Source organism: Pogoniulus pusillus, chromosome 35 (assembly GCF_015220805.1).
Source record: "Pogoniulus pusillus isolate bPogPus1 chromosome 35, bPogPus1.pri, whole genome shotgun sequence".
Lineage (NCBI taxonomy): Eukaryota > Metazoa > Chordata > Aves > Piciformes > Lybiidae > Pogoniulus > Pogoniulus pusillus.
In genome coordinates, this window is record NC_087298.1 from 1,567,518 (window position 1) to 1,587,373 (window position 19,856).

Here is a 19,856-nt window from a genome sequence, read left to right on the forward strand (position 1 = left end):
TTCCTGCCCACCTCCCATGTCAGGATAGGAACAAGCTGCCCCCATTAGAAGTTCACATCAGATTGCTGTAGAACTACTGTGTGCATGCATCGGTTTGGGGGGTGTTGCTGTTACAAAACAAAGCTTTTGACCCCTTGCAGGTTTCACTCTAAAATAACCACTGCAATAACAAAACCAGTCCTGCAATAAGAAAGCCACTTAATGCTCCCCTCCTAGGCTCTCCTCCTTCCTTTAAGTCACCTCTATCCCAACGGTGTTGTACTCTCATGGCAATGAACCCCCACACCACTGCAGCAGAGCTGGCAGCTTCATGCTCGGACTCAAACATCCCCTAAGTAACTCCTGTAACAGATTTCCAGTCAGCACCCGAAAATATCCAAAGCCAGGAAACTATTCCACCCTTAAAGCCCTTTTGCTCCCTGCTGCGTCCAGCTTTGCTGCCTTCCAGCCTCAACTGGCTGCGAGGCGCTGCATTTAAAGGCAGAGCAGAGTCTGTGGCCCCCTGAGACGTCGTCTTCTCAGGGGGTCAAACAGCCAAGAGAGGAGGTTACAAGGCAGAGGCGGAACAGCACACAGCAGGGTCGCCCCTCGGGCACGGAGGTGTGCGAGAGCCAAAGCTGGGGCAGAACAGCGCCCGTGTGTCCCGGACACTGCCGTGCCACACCTCTGCCGGGTCGCCGCCACGGCGCACAAGCAGCGCAGTGAAACCGGCCTCTGGCACAGCCACCCCGCCCGCGGGCACAGGCCGGTCGCCGGGCCCCGGAACGGCTCCCGCTGCCTACGGGGCAGAACCCGGGCGCGGGCCCAGGCCCGGGCTGCCCGCAGCGCACGGCGGGGCCGCGCGTCCGGCTGTCACCTTGGGGACATCGCTCCCACTCGCACAGCCGGGCCGGCAGCGCCGCCGGGAGCCTCTCCCCGTGCCCCGAGCTCCCGCTAAGGGGGCGCTTCCCGCCCGCCGGCGCTCCGAGCTGCCCCCGTCCCGCAGCGAGGCGGACTTGCTCGCAGGCCTCTCGCGGCTCGCTGCTCCCCTAGGCCCTACCGACCCCTCGGGCCCCTTCGCGGTTCCCCCGCCGCGGCCAGGCCGCTTCCCGCCGCCCCGTCCCGCCCAGGCCCAGGTCCCCGCGGGCCGCCACAGGCGCCCAGGCCGAGCGGCGGCCCCGGGACGGCTCCGGGGGCGCGGGGGGCGCGAGGCCGCCCGGGACCGGCACGTCACTCACCGCGCGACCGCCACGAGACAGCGGCTGCCCTTCGGCCCCGCCCCCACGGCAGCCACGCCCGCCCCGCGACGGCCACGCCCCTTCGGTGGCGGCCCCGCCTCCCCCCGCGGTCCCGCCCACACCCCCACAGGCCACATCTCACACCCACCCAGGCCCCGCCCACACCCCCACAGGCCACATCCCACACCCCCCAGGCCCCGCCCACATCCCCGCAGGCCCCATCCCACACCCCCCAGGCCCCGCCCACACACCCACAGGCCACATCCCACACCCCCCAGGCCCCGCCCACACACCCACAGGCCACATCCCACACCCCCCAGGCCCCGCCCACATCCCCACAGGCCACATCCCACACCCCCCAGGCCCCGCCCACACACCCACAGGCCACATCCCACACCCCCCAGGCCCCGCCCACACACCCACAGGCCACATCCCACACCCCCCAGGCCCCGCCCACACCCCACAGGCCCCGCCCACACACCCACAGGCCACATCCCACACCCCCTCAGGCCCCGCCCTCTTCCCGTGCGTCCGCCCAGCCCTGCCCGCGCGGCTCTTCCGCCTTCCGCCCGCTCCGCTCCGTTCCGCTCCGCTCCGCTCCTGCCGCGGCCGCTCGCTGCGCTGTGCCGGGCAGCGGTTACGACATCGCGGGAGAGCGGCGGAGCGCGGCCCGTGGTCATGTTCGGAGCGGCGGCGGAGGAGGACGACGCGGATTTCCTGTCCCCTGCCAGCGGGTGAGCGGCCGGCGGGGCGCAGCTGAGCCATCCTCTGTCTGGAGGGGCGGCGCGGCTCGGAAAGGCCGTGGGGCACCGGCCCCTGGGCAGGCCCTTTGCGGTGAGGGTCAGGCCCTGCGCAGCCTGGGGCTGGGCTTCGCTGCTGCCCGGTCTGTTGAGAGTCGGGAGGGCCTGTGGGGCTCTTCAGAGTCCTCCCGGTCGCTGGCCGGGCCGTTCCGCGGGGTCGTCTCCTTTCGGTGGACAGCAGCCGGCGGGATCGAACTCGAGCTGACCTCCCATGCCTAAATCTAGCGCCCGGCCTGTGCTCTCCACCTCTGTGTCCTGGGGGCGGAGAGAGAACCCAGTTTCCCTGGGAAGAGGCTGGGGGCCGGATCGGGTTCGGTGTGGCCGGCGGCGGACAGGCAGCCCGAGGACAGCGGGGTCCAGGGCCTGAGTCCGCCTGTCCAGCCAAGGTTTCCTTCGTGAGCTCTTCCAGAAGGAGCTGGAGCAACTGCTCTGGGCTCCTGCTTGTACTGGAGGGGACAGAAAGAGGACGGATGGCTTCACTGAAGGCTATCAACAAGTCCTGGCAGTGCCAGGCTGGGGGAGTTTTAAGCAGGGATGTCAGTTTTAAGCAGGGATGTCAGTTTTAAGCAGGGATGTCAGCCAGACAGAGAGGGATCTGGGGGTGCTGATTGATACCCACCTGAACATGAGCCAGCAGTGTGCCCAGGTGGCCAAGAGAGCCAGTGGCATCCTGGCCTTCATCAGGAATGGTGTGGCCAGCAGGAGCAGGGAGGTCATTCTGCCCCTGTGCTCTGCACTGGTTAGACCACACCTTGAGTGCTGTGTTCAGTTCTGGGCCCCCCAGTTTAGGAGGGACATTGAGATGCTTGAGCGTGTCCAGAGAAGGGCAACGAGGCTGGGGAGAGGCCTTGAGCACAGCCCTACGAGGAGAGGCTGAGGGAGCTGGGATTGGTTAGCCTGGAGAAGAGGAGGCTCAGGGCAGACCTTATTGCTGTCTGCAACTACCTGAGGGGTGGTTGTGGCCAGGAGGAGGTTGCTCTCTTCTCTCAGGTGGCCAGCACCAGAACGAGAGGACACAGCCTCAGGCTGTGCCAGGGGAGATTTAGGCTGGAGGTGAGGAGAAAGTTCTTCCCTGAGAGAGTCATTGGACACTGGAATGGGCTGCCCGGGGAGGTGGTGGAGTCGCCGTCCCTGGAGCTGTTCAAGGCAGGACTGGACGTGGCGCTTGGTGCCATGGTCTGGCCTTGAGCTCTGTGCTAAAGGGTTGGACTTGATGATCTGTGAGGTCTCTTCCAACCCTGATGATACTGTGATGCTGTGATACTGTAACTTCCAGCGCCTTCAGGAGTTTTCAGCTCTTCCTGATACCATTTTAATGTGTGGCACGTTCAGATTTGCTTACCCTGTGTAATTTCTGCCACTTGAAGGCTCCTCAGCAGTTGGAATTTCAGCTGCACTTGTTCCTCACCCTCCTCAAGGAGCTGCTGGTCATAACTTTTGTAAACTAATCCTCTCTCTTTTAAGTACGTGGTCGTTTTTTAAAGCATCTGCTGTAAAACACTGCCCTGACACAATGACAGTGGTGGTGTTGCTCTGGGGGTCCTGCTTTGTAGCTTTGTAGCATCATCCAGCCTGGCCCTGAACACCTCCAGGGGGGTTGTGGAGCACAGAAGCACCCAATGTGATCTTTGATCACATTGGGTGCTTCTGTGCTCCACAACCCCCCTGGGAAACCTGTGCCAGTGTCTCATCACCCTCAACCTGTGCCAGTGTCTCACCACCCTCAACCTGTGCCAGCATCTCCCCACCCTCACTCTCTTCAATCCATAAGATCCTGGCAGATAAATCCAGTAGGTAAATGGTGGCTTCTGTGTTGCCATGTGGTAGTTCCACTCTTGTAGCAATCTGCTACTTCACAGTTGTTGATCTGAAGTTAGTTGGGTTTTGAGGTAGTTTTCAGTCCTTGTTTGTTCCTTGCAGTGTTTTTTTTTGAGGAAGTGGAAGCTAATTGAGCTACTTGCCCAGCCCCTTGCTCTAAGTGTTCTGCTTATGCCAAATTAATTGGCTAATTAGGCTAGAGCTGCTTAATATAGGCTCACAGGGTTGTTATGGTTGGAAAAGACTTCTGAGATCATCCAGTCCAATCCTCAATCCAACACCACTGTGGCCACTGAACCATGGCCCCAAATACCCTGGCCACAGGCTTCTTAAACACCTCCAGGCATGGGGACTCCACCACCTCCCCGGGCAGCCTGTGCCAGTCCCTGACCACTCTTGCAGCAAAGGAACTTCTGCTCATCTCCAACCTAAGCCTCTCCTGGCACAATTTCATGCCATTTCCTCTCCTATCCCCTGAGACAAGAGAGCAGAGCCCAGCCCCCACCTCTTTGCAGCCTGCTGTCAGGGAGCTGTGGAGAGCAATGAGGTCTCCCCTCAGCCTCCTCCCACACTGAACACCCCCAGAGTGTGCATCCCTTTGTTTATTTCTGAAGTGATGCTGACCACTTTGATACCATGTGTGGTATTTGTTATCTCTAAAGCTCCTCTTAAACAAGCTAGAGCAGTTTCTTTCTGTTTCTAGTGCAAGACTGGCCTCTCTCTTTGGGCTGGATCAAACAGTCTCAAGCCATGGGAATGAATTCTTCCAGTACACTGCACCAAAGCAGCCCAAGAAGGGTCAGCCTGCAGCTGGTAAGTAACTGGGCTTGAGATCAGTAACTGGGGGGGGGAAACCACTTAGTGAGTGTCTTGCTGGGAGAATGAGGCCTTTTAAGAGCACCAGTGGAGGATGTCCTTGCTCACTGCAGGGTGTTGATGACCTTTGGAGAGGTCCCTTCTAACCCAGACCACTCCATGAAATAAATCACTTAAATGTTCTCTTCCTCTGCTCCCCTCCCTACACCTGGTTGTTGGAAAGGTCTTTGGAACATCACTCTTTGTGTTTTAATCTTACTCAGGGAGTCACTGAGTGGGTTGGGTTGGAAGGGACCTTAAAGATCAGCCAGTTGGGCAGGGACATCTCCCACAGCTTACTCAAGGCCTCATCCAGCCTAGCCCTGAACACCTGCAGGGAGGTTGTGGAGCACAGAAGCACCCAATGTGATCAAAGATCACGTTGGGTGCTTCTGTGCTCCACAACCTCCCTGGGAAACCTGTGCCAGTGTCTCCCCCACCCTCTCTCTCAACACTTTCTCCCTCATCTCCCCTCTCACTCTCCCCTCTCCCACCTCAAAGCCATTGTCCCTTGTCCTGGCACTCCCAACCCTTGTCACAAGTCCCTCCCCAGCTTTCTTTCAGGCACTGTAGTTTTTTCCCCTCGGGGGAAGGGATGTGTTGTGGCATTGTCCTTAGTCAGCACGTGTGTCACTGACAGCTATTCCTGCTTCTCATTTTCCAGCAGGTCCTGCAGCCCAGAAGGCTCCTGTGGCCCCAGCAGCTTTGGGGGCACCGTCGGTGTTCGTGGCCACAGCCGTTCATGCTTACCGCTAGTAAGTGCCACGGTGGCTTCCTCATGGCCTGCCACAGCCTGTGTCTGACAGCTGAGGAGCTTATCACAAAGGGAAGATCTTTGGATGAGTGAGAAGAGATCATTACTTGTAGATAGAACCACAGAATGTCAGGTTGGAAGGCACCCCAAGGGTCTTCTAGTCCAACCTGTGGTCTGCAGACAGGTGTCTGTGTGCTGGAGGTGCTCCAGGTGCTCAGAATAAGTTTGAGTTACTCTGCTGCCTTTCTGAGTTAGGCAGCTGGCACATAAAGAGCAAGTTCTGAGTTTGGCTGTTACAGAGAACTACATCCTGAGGTCCTGGCTCGGTGTTTGCACTGTGTCCAGACCTGCTCTGCCAGATGCTTGTATCTCACAGGTTCCCTCATGGAGATCTGAGGCATGAGCATGGGGGGGCAGCAGTAAATCCTCCCTCTGTTTGACACTGCCATTCTGTAAAAGCTCAATGGCCCTGGATCTGTGAACAGAGCAGTTTTCAACTCAAACTCCATCACATTTGCCTCTGACCTGTGGGCAGCAAGGGAACTGTGCTATCTCTAGGCTCAGGAAGGCTACTGAAGATGCTGAGTGTGAGGAGATGGACCTGAACTCTACAGAAGAGCAGGTCAGCAGCAGGAGAGAGAAACACAAGGCAAGGCCTGTTCTGCAGCTGAATCTCTCCCTTGTCTTCCAGTACAAATGGGCAGTACTTGAAGCAAGGCAAATATGGAGCAGCTGTAGTGGGGAACCATGCAACTAAAGAGGTGAGAAACACTTCACTTCTGTAAAGCTTTGGTGCTGAGAGGACGCTGGTGTGAGGCAGCATCCCCCTGGGCTCACTGGAGTGGCTTTGCCTGTGCTGCTGGAGGTCTCAGTTACCCTCTGCCCTCCTGGGTTTGCCTGTGGCTCAGCCAAATAGTGACCTTGCTGACCTCTTTCTTTCTGTGCCTGAGGTGTTTTGCAGTGGTTCAGGCACTGAACTCTTCTGATGTTTCTGGGAGATATTCAGAATGTCCTTGACAACCAGAGCAGAGGTCAATAAAAAGCAGGATTTGGGCCAATAGTGCAGAGAGGATTTGCTTAAATTTTGTCATTTTGCTATCAAAAATACCTCTCATTCCCAAGGACTCCACGTGGCTGAGGTGCCCAGTGAGTGGGTGTGTTGAAGACACCTGGAATGCTCTGATCTCTCCTCAGTTTTGGTGTTCATGGCATTTCATAGCCTCCAGTTCCTACTTCACATTGGCTCACTAAGCTGCTTCTGCTTTGAGAAGAACAACAACAGCAAAAATAGTAGCACAGTGAACTAATTCTTGAGTTGCTGATGTGAGAAATGGCCTTGGGTGGGGAACTGGGAGGGCAGGGCTGGCAGCAGGAAACTCACAGCTTTTCTCAGCTGCCTTTGCCTCGTTGCAGCCCACGCTGCTGGGAAGGCTCAGTGGGTTCCTCCCAGCTCACCCCCAGCAGCGTGGAGGAGAGCTGCCCAAAGGGAAACACTTTTCCTTAGCAGGTCATGTCTGGTAGAGCCCAACATGGCCACAGAGTCTTTTGTGTGTACATTTGGTGCCTGGCAAGCACCCCACAGCTTGCTTACAGTAAAGCACCCCACAGCTGACAGTAACTCAGGCTGGGACACTCTTTATCCTGCGTGCCTCGAGTTTCACCTACTGAAGGGTCAGGGCATCATCTTTTTGCACAGTGACTGCAAAGTAAAAGTGGGATTGATTAATTCCTCTTGCTTATGCCAAGGGAATTGGTCTGACTTGCTTGATTCCTGCAGCTAAACCAAGCCTGCATGTGTTCCAGGAGGATTAAGAGGTGCTGCAGAGTTGTGCTCAGTGTTTTTACTGGGACAAGTGCTGCTCGGAGGTGTGTTTGACAGATAAATAACCATAGCCTTAGGCTCAGAAGTTGACAAAGCTCATTAGGGTTGAAGATGTTTTCAATTTCTGCATTTTTTTGTTTTGTTTTGTTCTCTCTCCCTGGCCACCTCCTGCTGGGAATCCAGTACAGGATCCTCCTTTACATCAGTCAGCAGCAGCAGATCGCCGCTGCGAGGATCCACCCAGGCTTCGTTCTCACGGTGAGACTCTGGAGGGGGAAAGTGCTCAGTGATCTGTGCTGCTGGCAGCAAACTGCAGTTGACTTTGAAGTGCCTTTTGAAGTCCTGGTTTGTAACCTGTGAGATCAAACACCTGACTGACACCCTGAGAGGTGTCGCAGTGGCTGGGAGCAAGATTCTGCTGTCCTCCTAAGGTGTGTTGCACAAAAGGCTTCAATCTGCCTCCTGCAGAGCATTTCAGCAGGCCCTCACTGCATGGAAGGCATTGAGGAGCTGGAGCAGGTCCAGAGAAGGGCAGCAAAGCTGGTGAAGGGCCTGGAGTACAGGGATGGGGAGGAGCAGCTGAGGGATCTGAGGATGTTTAGTCTGGAAAAGAGGAGGCTGAGGGGAGACCTCATTGCTCTTTACAGCTCCCTGAAGGAAGGCTGGAGCCAGGTGGGAGTTGTCCTCCTCCCAGTGAACAAGTGGTAGGATGAGAGGAAATGGCCTCAGGTTGCCCCAGGGGGAGGTTTAGGTTGGATATTAGAAGAAACTTCTTCACTGAAAGGATTCTTAAAGGCTTCAGCCACTTCAGGGAGGAGGTTGAATCCCCATCCCTGGAGGTGTTTAAGAAGAGGCAGAGCTGTGGTGCTGAGGGCCATGGTGTCATGGTCTGGAGGGCAGAGATGAGCATTTCTCTGTCCAGAGGAGCAAGATCTGTTCTTGCAGATTTCCATGTTGTGAAATTAAAGTGCAAGCAAGACCAGAGAGCACCAGAAAATATTTATGAAAGGACAGAAAGTTAAACAAAACAGAGGGAGAGAGAGACAGAGAGGGAACACCAGAGAGGAGAGGAGGAGAGCAGGGATTATATTACCATCAGCCAGAGATGGGGGGGAAGAGAGAGATGGAGTTTTCAGCATCCAAATCCTTCTCAGCCTGTGTGTGGCCCAGGGATGCTCTGGAGTTTGTCAGGAGTTCTTCTGGAGCTGTTCTGTGGCAGTTGTTCTTAGCAGGCATTGCTTAGGTCTTCTTATACAGCTTTTAGTCCCAGTCTTAGATCAGTGTCCAGGTGCAGCTCCCCAGGGAATCTTCCTGTGTTTTGCCATGCATTTGCAGGGGTCTGACAGCACCAGGGAGGGCCTCTGCCCTCCCCACATCATTTACCTGTCCATACACTGAATACCCATCTGGGGGCTGCTCAGGCCAGGTGGCAAGTCCAAGCTGGAAAAACCCAGACCTGCTGGGTGAGGAATGGGCTGGATGGTGGCAGGCAGAGAGTGGTGATCAAGGGCACAGTGCCCACCTGCAGACCAGTGCCAAGTGGCTCCCTCAGGGGTCAGTGCTGGCACCAGTTCTGCTTAGCATCTCTGTCAGGGACATGCACAGAGCAATCAGGGCACCTCAGCAGGTCGCAGATGGCACCAAGCTGTGTGGCACAGGTGACTTGCTGGAGGGCAGGGATCCATCCAGAGGGACCTGCACAGGCTGCAGAGCTGTGCCCATGGCATTCAACAAGGCCAAGTGTGAGCTCCTGCAGCTAGGTGGGTGCAATCCCAAGCTCAGCTCCAAGCTGGGTGGGGAATGGCTGAGAGCAGCCCTGAGGAACAGGCCCTGGGGGTCTGGGCTGATGCAAAGCTCCACAGGAGCCTGCAGGGTGAGTGCAGCCCAGACACAACCCTGTGCTGGGCTGCAGCCAGAGCAGTGTGGGCACAGGGCAAGGGAGGGGATTCTGCCCCTTGGCTCTGCTCTCCTCAGACCCCACCTGCAGTCCTGGGTGCAGTTCTGGAGCCCCCAGCACAAGAGGGACATGGAAGTGTTGGAGCCAGTCCAGAGGAGGCCACCAAGATGCTGAGGGCTGCAGCAGCTCTGCTGTGAGCACAGGCTGAGAGAGTTGGGGCTCTGCAGCCTGGAGAAGGGAAGGCTTGGAGGAGACCTTGGAGTGGCCTTGCAGGATGTGAAGGAGGCTGCAGGAGGGCTGGGGAGGGACTATTGACAAGGTCTGGGAATGAGAGGAGGAGGAGGAATGGGTTTGAAGTGGCAGAGGGGAGACTGAAACTGGATGTTAGGAAAGGGCTCTTTACACTGAGGGTGGTGGGACACTGGCAGAGGTTTCCCAGAGAGGTTGTGGAGTCTCTTTCTCTGGAGCCTTTCCAGGCCTGTCTGGATGTGTTCCTGTGTGCCCTGAGCTGGATTCTATTGTTCTGCGCTGGCAGGGGGGTCAGACCTGATGATCTCCTTGGGTCCCTTCCAATCCCTATCATTCTATGACCCTCTGAGTTTTGTAGTCCCACAATGAATAAAACAGGACAAAATTCCCTTTGCCACTGATTTGTAGCTAAGTGACTGAGAAGTGAGAACCCAGCGAGCAGAAGGGAATCATAGACTCAGACAGGCTGGAAGAGAGCTCCAAGCTCAGCCAGCACAACCTAGCACCCAGCCCTGCCCAACCAACCACACCATGGCACTAAGTGCCCCAGCCAGGCTTGGCTGCAACACTTCCAGCCACAGAGACTCCACCACCTCCCTGGGCAGCCCATTCCAATGCCAATCACTCTCTCTCACAACAACTTCCTCCTCACATCCAGCCTCAACCTGCCCTGGCACAGCTTGAGGCTGTGTCCCCTTCTTCTGGCCCTGGTTGCCTGGCAGCAGAGCCCAACCCCACCTGGCTACAGCCTCCCTGCAGGCAGCTGCAGGCAGCAATGAGCTCTGCCCTGAGCCTCCTCTGCTGCAGGCTGCACCCCCCCAGCTCCCTCAGCCCCTCCTCACAGGGCTCTGCTCCAGGCCCCTCCCCAGCCTTGCTGCCCTTCTCCAAACACCTTCCAGCACCTCAACAGCTCTCTGCAGTGGAGGAGCCCAGAACTGGACACAGCACTTCAGGGGTGGCCTGAGAAGTGCTGAGCACAGGGGCACAAGAACCTCCCTTGTCCTGCTGCCCACACTGCTCCTGAGCCAGCCCAGGATGCCATTGGCTCTGCTGCCCACCTGGGCACTGCTGCCTCCTCTGCAGCTCCTCTCTCCCAGCACCCCCAGCTCCCTCTCTGCCTGGCTGCTCTCAGCCACTCTGGCCCCAGCCTGTAGTGCTGCTTGGGGTTGTTGTGGCCAAAGTGTAGAAATGCCAGCAAGGAAATGTTTTCCCTCAGAAATCTTCCACTCAGCATTTTCCTGCTGATAAGAAGAATTTGGAGCATTGGAAGGCTTTAAAAAAAAGCTCTCTCAGGAAGTTCTGTTTTCTGTCAGTCTTACAGGAAAGTGCTGTGTTGATTTGCTGCTTCTCATCAGGTGACAGAAGAGTTCTTGGTACAAATTTTACTCTGAAATAGGAGTTGTTGTTTTTTTTCTCAGTCCAAAATGCTGACCAGGATGGCAGCTGGGGAGGGACTGTAGACAAAGGTGTGTAGTGCCAGGATGAGGGGCAATGGATTGGAGCTGGAAGAGGGGAGATGAGGAAGAAATTGGTGAGGGTGGTGAGACACTGGCACAGGTTGAGGGTGCTGAGACACTGGCACAGGTTTCCCAGGGAGGTTGTGGAGCACAGAAGCACCCAATGTGATCAAAGATCACATTGGGTGCTTCTGTGCTCCACAACCTCCCTGAAGGTGTTCAGAACCAGGTTGGATGAGGCCTTGAGCAAGCTGTAGTGGGTGGGAGGTGTCCCTGCTTATGGCAGAGGTATTGGAACTGGATGATCCTCGTGGTCCCTTCCAACCCTGAGTCATTCTATGATTCTAAGTGAAGTAAATATTAGAGAATCTGGATCCCAGGCTCACAGGATGTGAGGGGTTGGAAGGGACCCAAAGAGCTCATCCAGTCCAACCCCCTGCCAGAGCAGGACAATCCTATCTAACACAGATCACACAGGAACACATCCAGACAGGCCTGGAAAGGCTCCACACAAGGAGACTCCACAACCTCTCTGGGCAGCCTGTGCCAGGCTCTGGGACCCTTCCAGGCAAGAAGTTCCCCCTTGTGTTGAGCTGGAACCTGCTGTGCTGCAGCTTCCATCCATTGCTGCTTGTCCTGTCCCAGGCAGCAGTGAGCAGAGCCTGTCCCCACCCTCCTGGCAGCCCTCAGAGAGTTATAAACATTTATCCAATCCCTCTCAGTCTTCCCTTCTCCAGACTAAGCAGCCCCAGGGCCCTCAGTCTCTCCTCATCAGCCATGCCCTCCAGTCCCCTCATCATCCTCCTAGCCCTCTGCTGGACCCTCTCCAGCAGATCCCTGTCCCTCTGCAACTGGGGAGCCCAAAACTGAACACAGTACTCAAGATGAGGTCTCAGCAGGGCAGAGCAGAGGGGCAGGAGAACCTCCCTTGATCTGGGCACATCCTCCTAACACACCCCAGGCTCCCAATGGCCTTCTTGGCCACCAGGGCACATTGCTGTGCCATGGGGAACTTGTTAGCCACCAGCACCCTCAGGGCCCTCTCCCCAGGGCTGCTCTCCAGCAGTCACCTCCCAGCCTGTCCTGCTGCAGTTTATTATTCTCCCCCAGGTGCAGGACTCTGCACTTGGCCTTGTTGAACCTCATCTGGTTCCTCTGTGCCCAGCTCTCAGTCTGCCCAGGTCTCTGTGCCCAGCTCTCAGTCTGCCCAGGTCTCTGTGCTCAGCTCTCCATCTGGCTTCAAAGAAGCTCCTGAAAGCTGTGAGCTCAGTGAAGACCTTCATGTTTGCTCACATGTGTGAGCTACCAAAACTCCTCCATGCTAACAAGCATATAAATCTGGTTTCTGCTTGCACTAAAGTGGGTTGTTGATCCAGCAGGATTCTTCTTTGGAATGTGAATTTTGATCTCAGTTGATTGCATCTTTTGCTGTCTAACCCAGGAGTGAATTTCTTTTCCCACAGGTTCAACCCAACAATTACAGCACCTTCTATGATGATCAGAGACAAAACTGGTCCATCATGTTTGAGTCAGAAAAGGCAGCAATGGACTTCAGCAAGCAGGTAACTACTGTGTTTGAGGGGCAGCTTATTGGCTTGGTTGGTACACAGGCACAGCAAGATGTGTGTCTGAGGGCACCTTGCTGAAAGCTTCTTAGTCAGTTGGACTTCACTGAAGTTCAGCTTTGGGAATTTGCACGACTGTATCTGAGGCAGATCTGTGATGGGCCTGGCTGAGTTGGATCATTAGAATGGTTTGGGTTGGAAGGGACCTTCAGGATCATCCAGTGCCAACCTCTTGCCATGGGCAGGGACATGCTCCCCTAGCCCAGGTTGCTCAAGGCCTCATCCAACCTGGCCTTAAGCACCTCCAGGCAGGGAGCAGCCACAGCCTCCTTGGGCAGCCTGTTCCAGTCTCTCTCCACCCTCACTCTCAACAATTTCTTCCTCCTCTCCACTCTCACTCTCCCCTCTCCCAGCTCAAAGCCATTGTCCCTCAGCCTGCCACTCCCAGCCCTTCTCCACAGTCCCTCCCCAGCTCTGCTGCAGCCCCTTCAGGCACTGGAAGCTGCTCTGAGTTCTCTCTGCAGCCTTCTCTTCTGCAGGCTGCACAGCCCCACCTCTCCCAGCCTGTCCCCACAGGGGAGCTCCTCCAGCCCTCTGAGCATCTTGGTGGCCTCCTCTGGACCTTCTCCAACACCTCCATGTCCTTATTGTGCTGAGGGGCCCAGAACTGGAGGCAGTGCTGCAGGTGAGGTCTGAGCAGAGCAGAGAGGCAGAATCACTTCCCATGAGCAAACTCAGTTACTTCTGCTGGGACTTCTGATCAACAGCCTCAAGTGCTGCAAGCCCAGGGGTTCTCTGGAGCAGCAGAATCCAGCACCATGAACGTGGAGCACCTCATAGGCACAGCAATGACCTGGGCTTGATAGCACAGGAAGAGAAGCATCAGCTCTACCATCACAGTAGACCTTGCTGCTCTGCTCTGCTCTGCTGACCAGACCCCCCCTGGGCTCCCCTCCTGCAGGTGTGCATTGCCAAGTGCAACAGCTGCCCCGTGCTGGACTCTGTCCTCTGCCAGGATCTCCTGCTGGGAGAAGGGCAGGCAGCAGAAGGAGGAGACTCTCTGGAGGTTGCCTACACAGGTTGGCTGTTCCAGAACAATGGCCTTGGACAGGTAAAGATGTTTCTGCTTCATACCAAGTGAGTGTGACAGGCTCTGGCAGGAACCTGCTACGTCTAGCATAGCATCACAGAGGCCCCTTTGGGCTGGAGCAGACCTTCAGGATCCCAGTGGCGGTGCTGGTGGTGAAGGTTGGCATTGCAGGCATGAGGGATGCCAGTAGTGTTCAGAAGGAGCTGAGTGAACTGCTGTGAGCTTTCAGAGACACTCACACATGAATGCTAGTGAAGATGGTGAGGAGGGACATTGGACATGGCTCTGCTCCTTTGAGGAAGGGATAAGAAGGGCCTTGGCTGACACAAAGCACATCTCCAGGTGTTGATGAGGTTGCTCTGGTAGCCTCCACACCTCTGTCCAGTCCACTTGGCTAATAAGCAGATAAACTCTTTGCTGTTTCAAAGCTTTGCCTTCAAACCCTGCTCCTTGTTTTACTGTTGGTGAGATTCATGCCAAAGGCCTTTGCATTTGCATCCATCTGCAGGTGAATCTTGCTGACCTAAAAAAGGGCTTTGTTTTTTCACCTCTAGCAGAGGTTTTTGGGTTTCCTGGTCTGCCTGGCATGCTTCTCTCTGGGTACCAAAGGTATATAGCAGAGCTCACTTCTAAGCTCCTGGAGGATTTGTTCAGCTCCATGTGTTTTAAAGTCCAAAGCCTACAGGCAGTTGTTTGCTGCTTGCTAAAAGCCCAGGGTGCAGTGTTTCACTGGCCCTAAACCTCTCATAGAGTCACAGAATGGGTTGGGTTGGAAGGGACTTCCAAAGCTCATCCAGTCCAAGCCTTCTGCAGTCAGCAGGGACATCCTCCACTAGATCAGGATGCCCAGAGCCTCAACTGCCTCCCTGGGCAACCTGGTAGAGTGTTCCAGCAGCCTCCTGGTGCAGAATTTGTTCCTCACATCCAGTCTCAATCTGCTCTGCTCTCATGCAAACCTTTACCCCTGGGCCTGCCACTGCAGGCCTTTGTAAGAGGTCCCTCCCCAGCTCTCCTGTAGTCCCTTGCAGGTACTGGAAGGCTGCTCTCCAGCTTTCTTGCAGGCCCTGTCTTGATCCTCAAAGTCAGAACAGTTCTAAGGCCTCAGTCTCCATCTGTGATTTCAAGACCCTGTGTTGTGCAGTGCACTGGAAGCTGTGTCCACGCTCTGCCTTCCCTTGAGGGTTAACTTTGGAAGCAGCAGAATGAGAACTAGGATGTAAGGGATTGTAGGAGCTTGTGGAATGCAGAGTGGTGAAGCAGTTGGAAGATGCAGGTAATTTGTGCTCTTTTTCCTCTTTAACTCTCCAGGTGTTTGACTCCAACCTTAACAAGGACAAGCTGCTGCGCCTGAAGCTGGGATCTGGCAAGGTCATCAAGGTAGAACTTCTGCCACTTGATTATCATTGTTGGAAGTCTCAGAGCATTGAGTTTCAGAAGGTCTTGGTCAGCATTCCTCTTTGGAAAAGTGTTTGTTTCATTTGCTAGGGAGCAGTGTGACAGAGACTGACTCAAACTTCATCTGCACTAGCAGCCCTGTGCACTGTTAGTTGTCCACTTGGGTAAAACTGAGGCTTCCTCTTTCAAGAGCTGGTTGTTGGCTTCTCTTTTTCCTCTCTGAGGAGAGACCTCACTGCTCATCACAGCAGAGTGCCCAGGTGGGCAGCAGAGCCAATGGCATCCTGGGCTGGCTCAGGAGCAGTGTGGGCAGCAGGACAAGGGAGGTTCTTGTGCCCCTGTGCTCAGCACTGCTCAGGCCACCCCTGGAGTGCTGAGTCCAGTTCTGGGCTTCTGAATTCAAGAGAGCTGTTGAGGTGCTGGAAGGTGTTTGGAGAAGGGCAGCAAGGCTGGGGAGGGGCCTGGAGCAGAGCCCTGTGAGGAGAGGCTGAGGGAGCTGGGGGGGTGCAGCCTGCAGCAGAGGAGGCTCAGGGCAGAGCTCATTGCTGCCTGCAGCTGCCTGCAGGGAGGCTGTAGCCAGGTGGGGTTGGGCTCTGCTGCCAGGCAGCCAGGGACAGAAGAAGGGGACACAGCCTGAAGCTGTGCCAGGGCAGGTCTAGGCTGGCTGTTGTTAGGAAGTTGTTGTCAGAGAGAGTGATTGGCATTGGAATGGGCTGCCCAGGGAGGTGGTGGAGTCGCTGTGGCTGGAGGTGTTGCAGCCAAGCCTGGCTGGGGCACTTAGTGCCATGGTCTGGTTGGTTGGGCAGGACTGGGTGCTAGGTTGGGCTGGCTGAGCTTGGAGCTCTCTTCCAACCTGCTGATTCTCTGATACTATGACAGCTCTCTGAAGGGAGACCTCATTGCTCACAACAGCTCCCTGAAAGGAGGCTGCAGTGAGGTGGGGGGTTGGGCTCTTGTCCCTAGTATCAGGCAATAGAAGAAAAGGAAATTACCTGAAATTGTGCCAGGGGAGGGACAGGTTGGAGATGAGGCAAAATTTCTTTGCTGCAAGAATAATCAGGGTCAGGAACAGGCTGCCCAGGGAGGTGGTGGAGTCCCCATGCTTGGAGGTGTTAAAAAATAAGTAGATGTGGCACGTGGGGACATCATCTAATGGTCCTGGAGATGTTGGGTAGAAGGTTGGACCTGAAGATCTTAGAGATCTTCTCCAACTTGTATCATAGAATCACAGAATGGTTTGGGTTGGAAGGGACCTCAAAGCTCAGCCAGTTTGAACTCCCTGCCATAGGCAGGGACACCTCCCACTAGAACAGGTCACTCAAGGCCTCATCCAACCTGGTCCTGAACACCTCCCTGGGAAACCTGTGCCAGTGTCTCACCACCCTCAACCTGTGCCAGTCTCTCACCACCCTCACTGCAAACAACTTCTTCCTCACATCCAGTTTCAATCTCCCCTCTTCCAGCACAAACCCATTCCTCCTCCTCTCATTCCCAGACCTTGTCAATAGTCTCTCCCCAGCCCTCCTGCAGCCCCCTTCAGATCCTGGAAGGCCACTCCAAGGTCTCCTGGAAGCCTTCTCTTCTCCAGGCTGCCCCAACTCTCTCAGCCTCTCCATGTATGATTCTCTGGGGGCTTCATCTTAAGCTTAAGTTAATTTTGCTATTAGAGGCCATGAGGAATCATTGCAAGTCAAAGGTTTGGTGCTCCAGGCTGGAAATAAGAAGGAATTGACAAAAATCTCTCTTTGTGTTGTGGAATCTTCTGTGAGGAGTCCTTGAAGCTGTCTCAAGTAGTGTCATGAAAGAAGCTCCAATGTCACTGAGCAAACTGCTCTCTTCTCTTGTCTCTCTGAACACCAAAGGGCTGGGAAGAAGGAATGATGGGGATGAAGAAAGGAGGAAGAAGGTATCTCATCATCCCTCCAGCGTGGGCCTATGGGGCTCAGGGAGTGCCTGGCCGTGTCCCTCCAGACTCCACTCTGGTGTTTGAGGTGGAGGTTCGACGGGTGAGTGTCTGCTGCCAGGCTTGTGGCTGCAGGGGTGGCAGCGTCTGTCTGCGAGGCCAAAACCAGCTCTTGGTGTGGGAGCTTCGGCTCAGGGACTGTTAGACACCAAGTGCCTCGGGAAGATGAGTACCTTGAAAGAGTCAAAACCCCTGCGGGCTGTTTGCTGAGACGTGACTGTTTGAACTGACTTGGGAGCTTTGCATTGTCTTGTTCATGAGTCACTTGGGAAACCAAAACACTCCTGGGGAGGAATGAGAGGATGCAGAGACTCAGCTTCTCCAGTTCTCAGTCTGTTGAGTGCTTTCACTTGAAGTGCTGGCAAAGGAGTGGTCATCAGAAAGAGACAGGTTGCTGACAACTCTTTGGGAGCGCTAAAGGTTGAGGAGGGCAGATTGAGACTGGAGATTAGGAAGAAATTCTTTCCAGTGGGGGTGGGGAGACTCTGGCATAGGTTGCCTAAGGAAGCTGTGGATGCTCCTTTCCTGGAGGAGAGAGTTGGAGCTCTTTAGCCTGGGGAAAAGAAGGCTCCAGGGAGACCTTAGAGCAGCCTTCCAGTACCTGAAGGGGGCTGCAGGAGAGCTGGGCAGGGACAAGGGCTGCGAGTGCCAGCATGAGGGACAGTAAGCTGGGAGAGGGGACCAGGCTGGATGAAGCTTTGAGCTGGGAGAGGGGAGAGTGAGAGTGCAGAGGAGGAAGAAATTGTTGAGAGTGAGGTTGGGGAGAGACTGGCACAGGCTGCCCAGGGAGGCTGTGGATGCCTCCCCCTTGGAGGTGTTGAAGGCCAGGCTGGAGGAGGCCTTGAGCAAGCTGTGCTGGTGGGAGGTGTCCCTGCCCATGGTAGGAGGTTGGAACTGGCTGAGCTTTAAGGTCCCTTCCAACCCAACACATTCTGTGAATCTGTGAACCCAGCAGACCAGGACCTTTTTGTTCCCTGCTTTTCCAGGTGAAGCTGGTGAAGGACTGCTCTGCTCTGGATGGGCAGAGTGTTGGCTCGAGGGATTCTCCAGCACCCTCTCCAGTACCCACTTCAGAAGGCCTCTCTGCAGACACTGGGTTGCTGCCTCCATCTAGCATACCTCCTAAGCCTGGGTAAGAACAGCTCCTGTATTAAAAGTTGGCAGTGCTTGTGTGGCACAGAGCTCCTTGAACATCCCTGGGCAACTGAATCCTCTTTGTGCCACCTTAGTGCCATCTGTGGCAGAGGAGCACTTGCTGGCAAGACTTGCAGGAAGGTTTCTGCTTGAACATAGACTTCCAGAGGTAGAGAAAAGGAGATGTGCACAGGTGATGGAGCTCATTCCCCTGCAGCACTGCTGAGAGCCAGCACAGGGATGCTTCAGGGCTGCTGCTACAGCAGCTGCTCATCTCAGGTGGCAGGGCTGTGCCATGGCTGCTTCCTTGAGTCATGACTTTTACATTGTCAGTTGTTTAGTAAGACTGGGAGAGAGACAGGGAACTGCTGGAGAGAGTCCAGCAGAGGCTACAGAGGTACTGAGAGGCTGGAGCTGCTCTGAGGAGCAAAGGCTAAGAGCCCTGGGGCTGAGAGCCTCGAAAAGAGCAGCCCCAGAGGGGATCTGAGCAATGCTCAGCAACAGCTAAAGGACCTGTGGGGGGCAAGAGGCTGGGGCCAGACTCCTGTCAGTGGTGCCCAGGGACAGGACAAGGGCAGTGGGCACAAACTGGAACCCAGGAGGTTGCATCTGAGCAGGAGGAGAAATTGTTTGGTGTGAGGGTGCTGGAGGCCTGGAGCAGGCTGCCCAGAGTGGAGTCTCCTGTGGAGAGCTTCCAAATCCACCTGGACACTGTGCTGCTGGGCAAGCTGCTGTGGGTGCCCTGCCTGAGCAGGGGCTTGGATTGGATGCTCTCCAGAGGTCACTTCCAACCCCCACTGTTGTGTGATTAAATGAAGCAAAGGCCTGGCATCCTTTTTAGGCAGCTAAACTCTAAGTGCCCTTTTGGTTGCCATGAGCAGTCTGTTACTGGGCATGGTTAAAGCTGGCTGCAGCAGCCTGTGTTGGTTACAGCAGTCAGCAGCAATCCTCTTTCTGTCACCAGCCGTTCCCCAGCCACGGAATCATAGAATCATAGAATCAAGCAGGTTGGAAGAGAGCTCCAAGCTCATCCAGTCCAACCTATCCCCCAGCCCTATCCAATCAACCAGACCATGGCACTAAGTGCCTCATCCAGGCTTTTCTTGAAGACCCCCAGGCACGGTGCCTCCACCACCTCCCTGGGCAGCCCATTCCAATGCCAATCACTCTCTCTGTGAAGAACTTCTTCCTAACATCCAGCCTAGACCTACCCTGGCACAACTTGAGACTGTGTCCCCTTGTTCTATTGCTGGTTACCTGGGAGAAGAGGCCACCCCCCACCTGGCTACAATGCCCCTTCAGGTAGTTGTAGACAGTAATAAGATCACCCCTGAGCCTCCTCTCTCTCCAGGCTAAACAGGCCCAGCTCCCTCAGCCTCTCCTCATAGGATTTGTGCTCCAGGCCCCTCCCCAGCTTTGTTGCCCTTCTCTGGACATGTTCCAGCACCTCAACATCTTTCTTGAATTGAGGGGCCCAGAACTGGACACAGCACTCCAGGTGTGGCCTGAGCAGTGCTGAGTACAGGGGCAGAATAACCTCCCTTGTCCTACTGGCCACACTGCTCCTGATGCAGGCCAGGATGCCATTGGCTCTCTTGGCCACCATTCCAAAATCTAGACCATGGCCCAGAAGTCAAGCTAGAAGAGATGAGCTTCTGATCTGAGGCCATGGCTTGCCCTAGGGGGAGGTGTGTTGAACAGCATCAAGAAGTGAAGTCAGTTTCTGTGTTTGTGGTGAATGTCTGCTTGGCTTTGCAGGGAGCCAGCGGTGCGGGCCAAGTCCAACTCCATCAGTGAGCAGCTAGCAGTAAGTGGTGCTGTCTTTTTTTCCTCTTCACTA

The 19,856-nt window shown here is 55.5% G+C and overlaps 2 protein-coding genes and 1 long non-coding RNA gene across 10 annotated transcripts in view; 1 reads left to right on the top strand and 2 right to left on the bottom strand.

Annotated features, from left to right (window-relative positions):
• Positions 1-1,275, bottom strand: part of SLC31A1 (solute carrier family 31 member 1) — a 35,645-nt gene extending 34,370 nt beyond the window's left edge. For 2 of the 3 annotated variants that reach the window (XM_064171153.1, XM_064171152.1), the window contains exon 1: positions 241-1,008. The gene's annotated coding sequence lies outside the window, so the exon portion shown is untranslated. Of the gene's footprint in view, positions 1-240; positions 1,009-1,217 lie in introns of those variants that run through there. The other variant, XM_064171151.1, reaches the window with a different exon arrangement.
• Positions 1,276-1,797: 522 nt separating this feature from the next.
• The window catches only part of FKBP15 (FKBP prolyl isomerase family member 15), a 48,239-nt gene continuing 30,180 nt past the window's right edge, over positions 1,798-19,856 (top strand). For 4 of the 6 annotated variants that reach the window (XM_064170952.1, XM_064170953.1, XM_064170956.1 and 1 more), the window contains exons 1-11: positions 1,798-1,951; positions 4,539-4,648; positions 5,355-5,445; positions 6,136-6,205; positions 7,450-7,524; positions 12,333-12,431; positions 13,396-13,545; positions 14,833-14,901; positions 16,782-16,925; positions 17,869-18,014; positions 19,775-19,823. In XM_064170952.1, coding sequence (XP_064027022.1) covers positions 1,896-1,951; positions 4,539-4,648; positions 5,355-5,445; positions 6,136-6,205; positions 7,450-7,524; positions 12,333-12,431; positions 13,396-13,545; positions 14,833-14,901; positions 16,782-16,925; positions 17,869-18,014; positions 19,775-19,823 — 1,059 coding nt within the window. In that variant the 5' untranslated portion in view covers positions 1,798-1,895. The remainder of the gene's footprint in view (positions 1,952-4,538; positions 4,649-5,354; positions 5,446-6,135; positions 6,206-7,449; positions 7,525-12,332; positions 12,432-13,395; positions 13,546-14,832; positions 14,902-16,781; positions 16,926-17,868; positions 18,015-19,774; positions 19,824-19,856) is intronic. The other 2 variants (XM_064170955.1, XM_064170957.1) reach the window with 1 other exon arrangement.
• LOC135190059 (uncharacterized) overlaps positions 6,443-19,856 on the bottom strand; it is a 30,502-nt gene continuing 17,088 nt past the window's right edge. The window contains exon 3 of the long non-coding RNA XR_010308416.1: positions 6,443-6,705. This is a non-coding gene — a long non-coding RNA (uncharacterized LOC135190059). The remainder of the gene's footprint in view (positions 6,706-19,856) is intronic.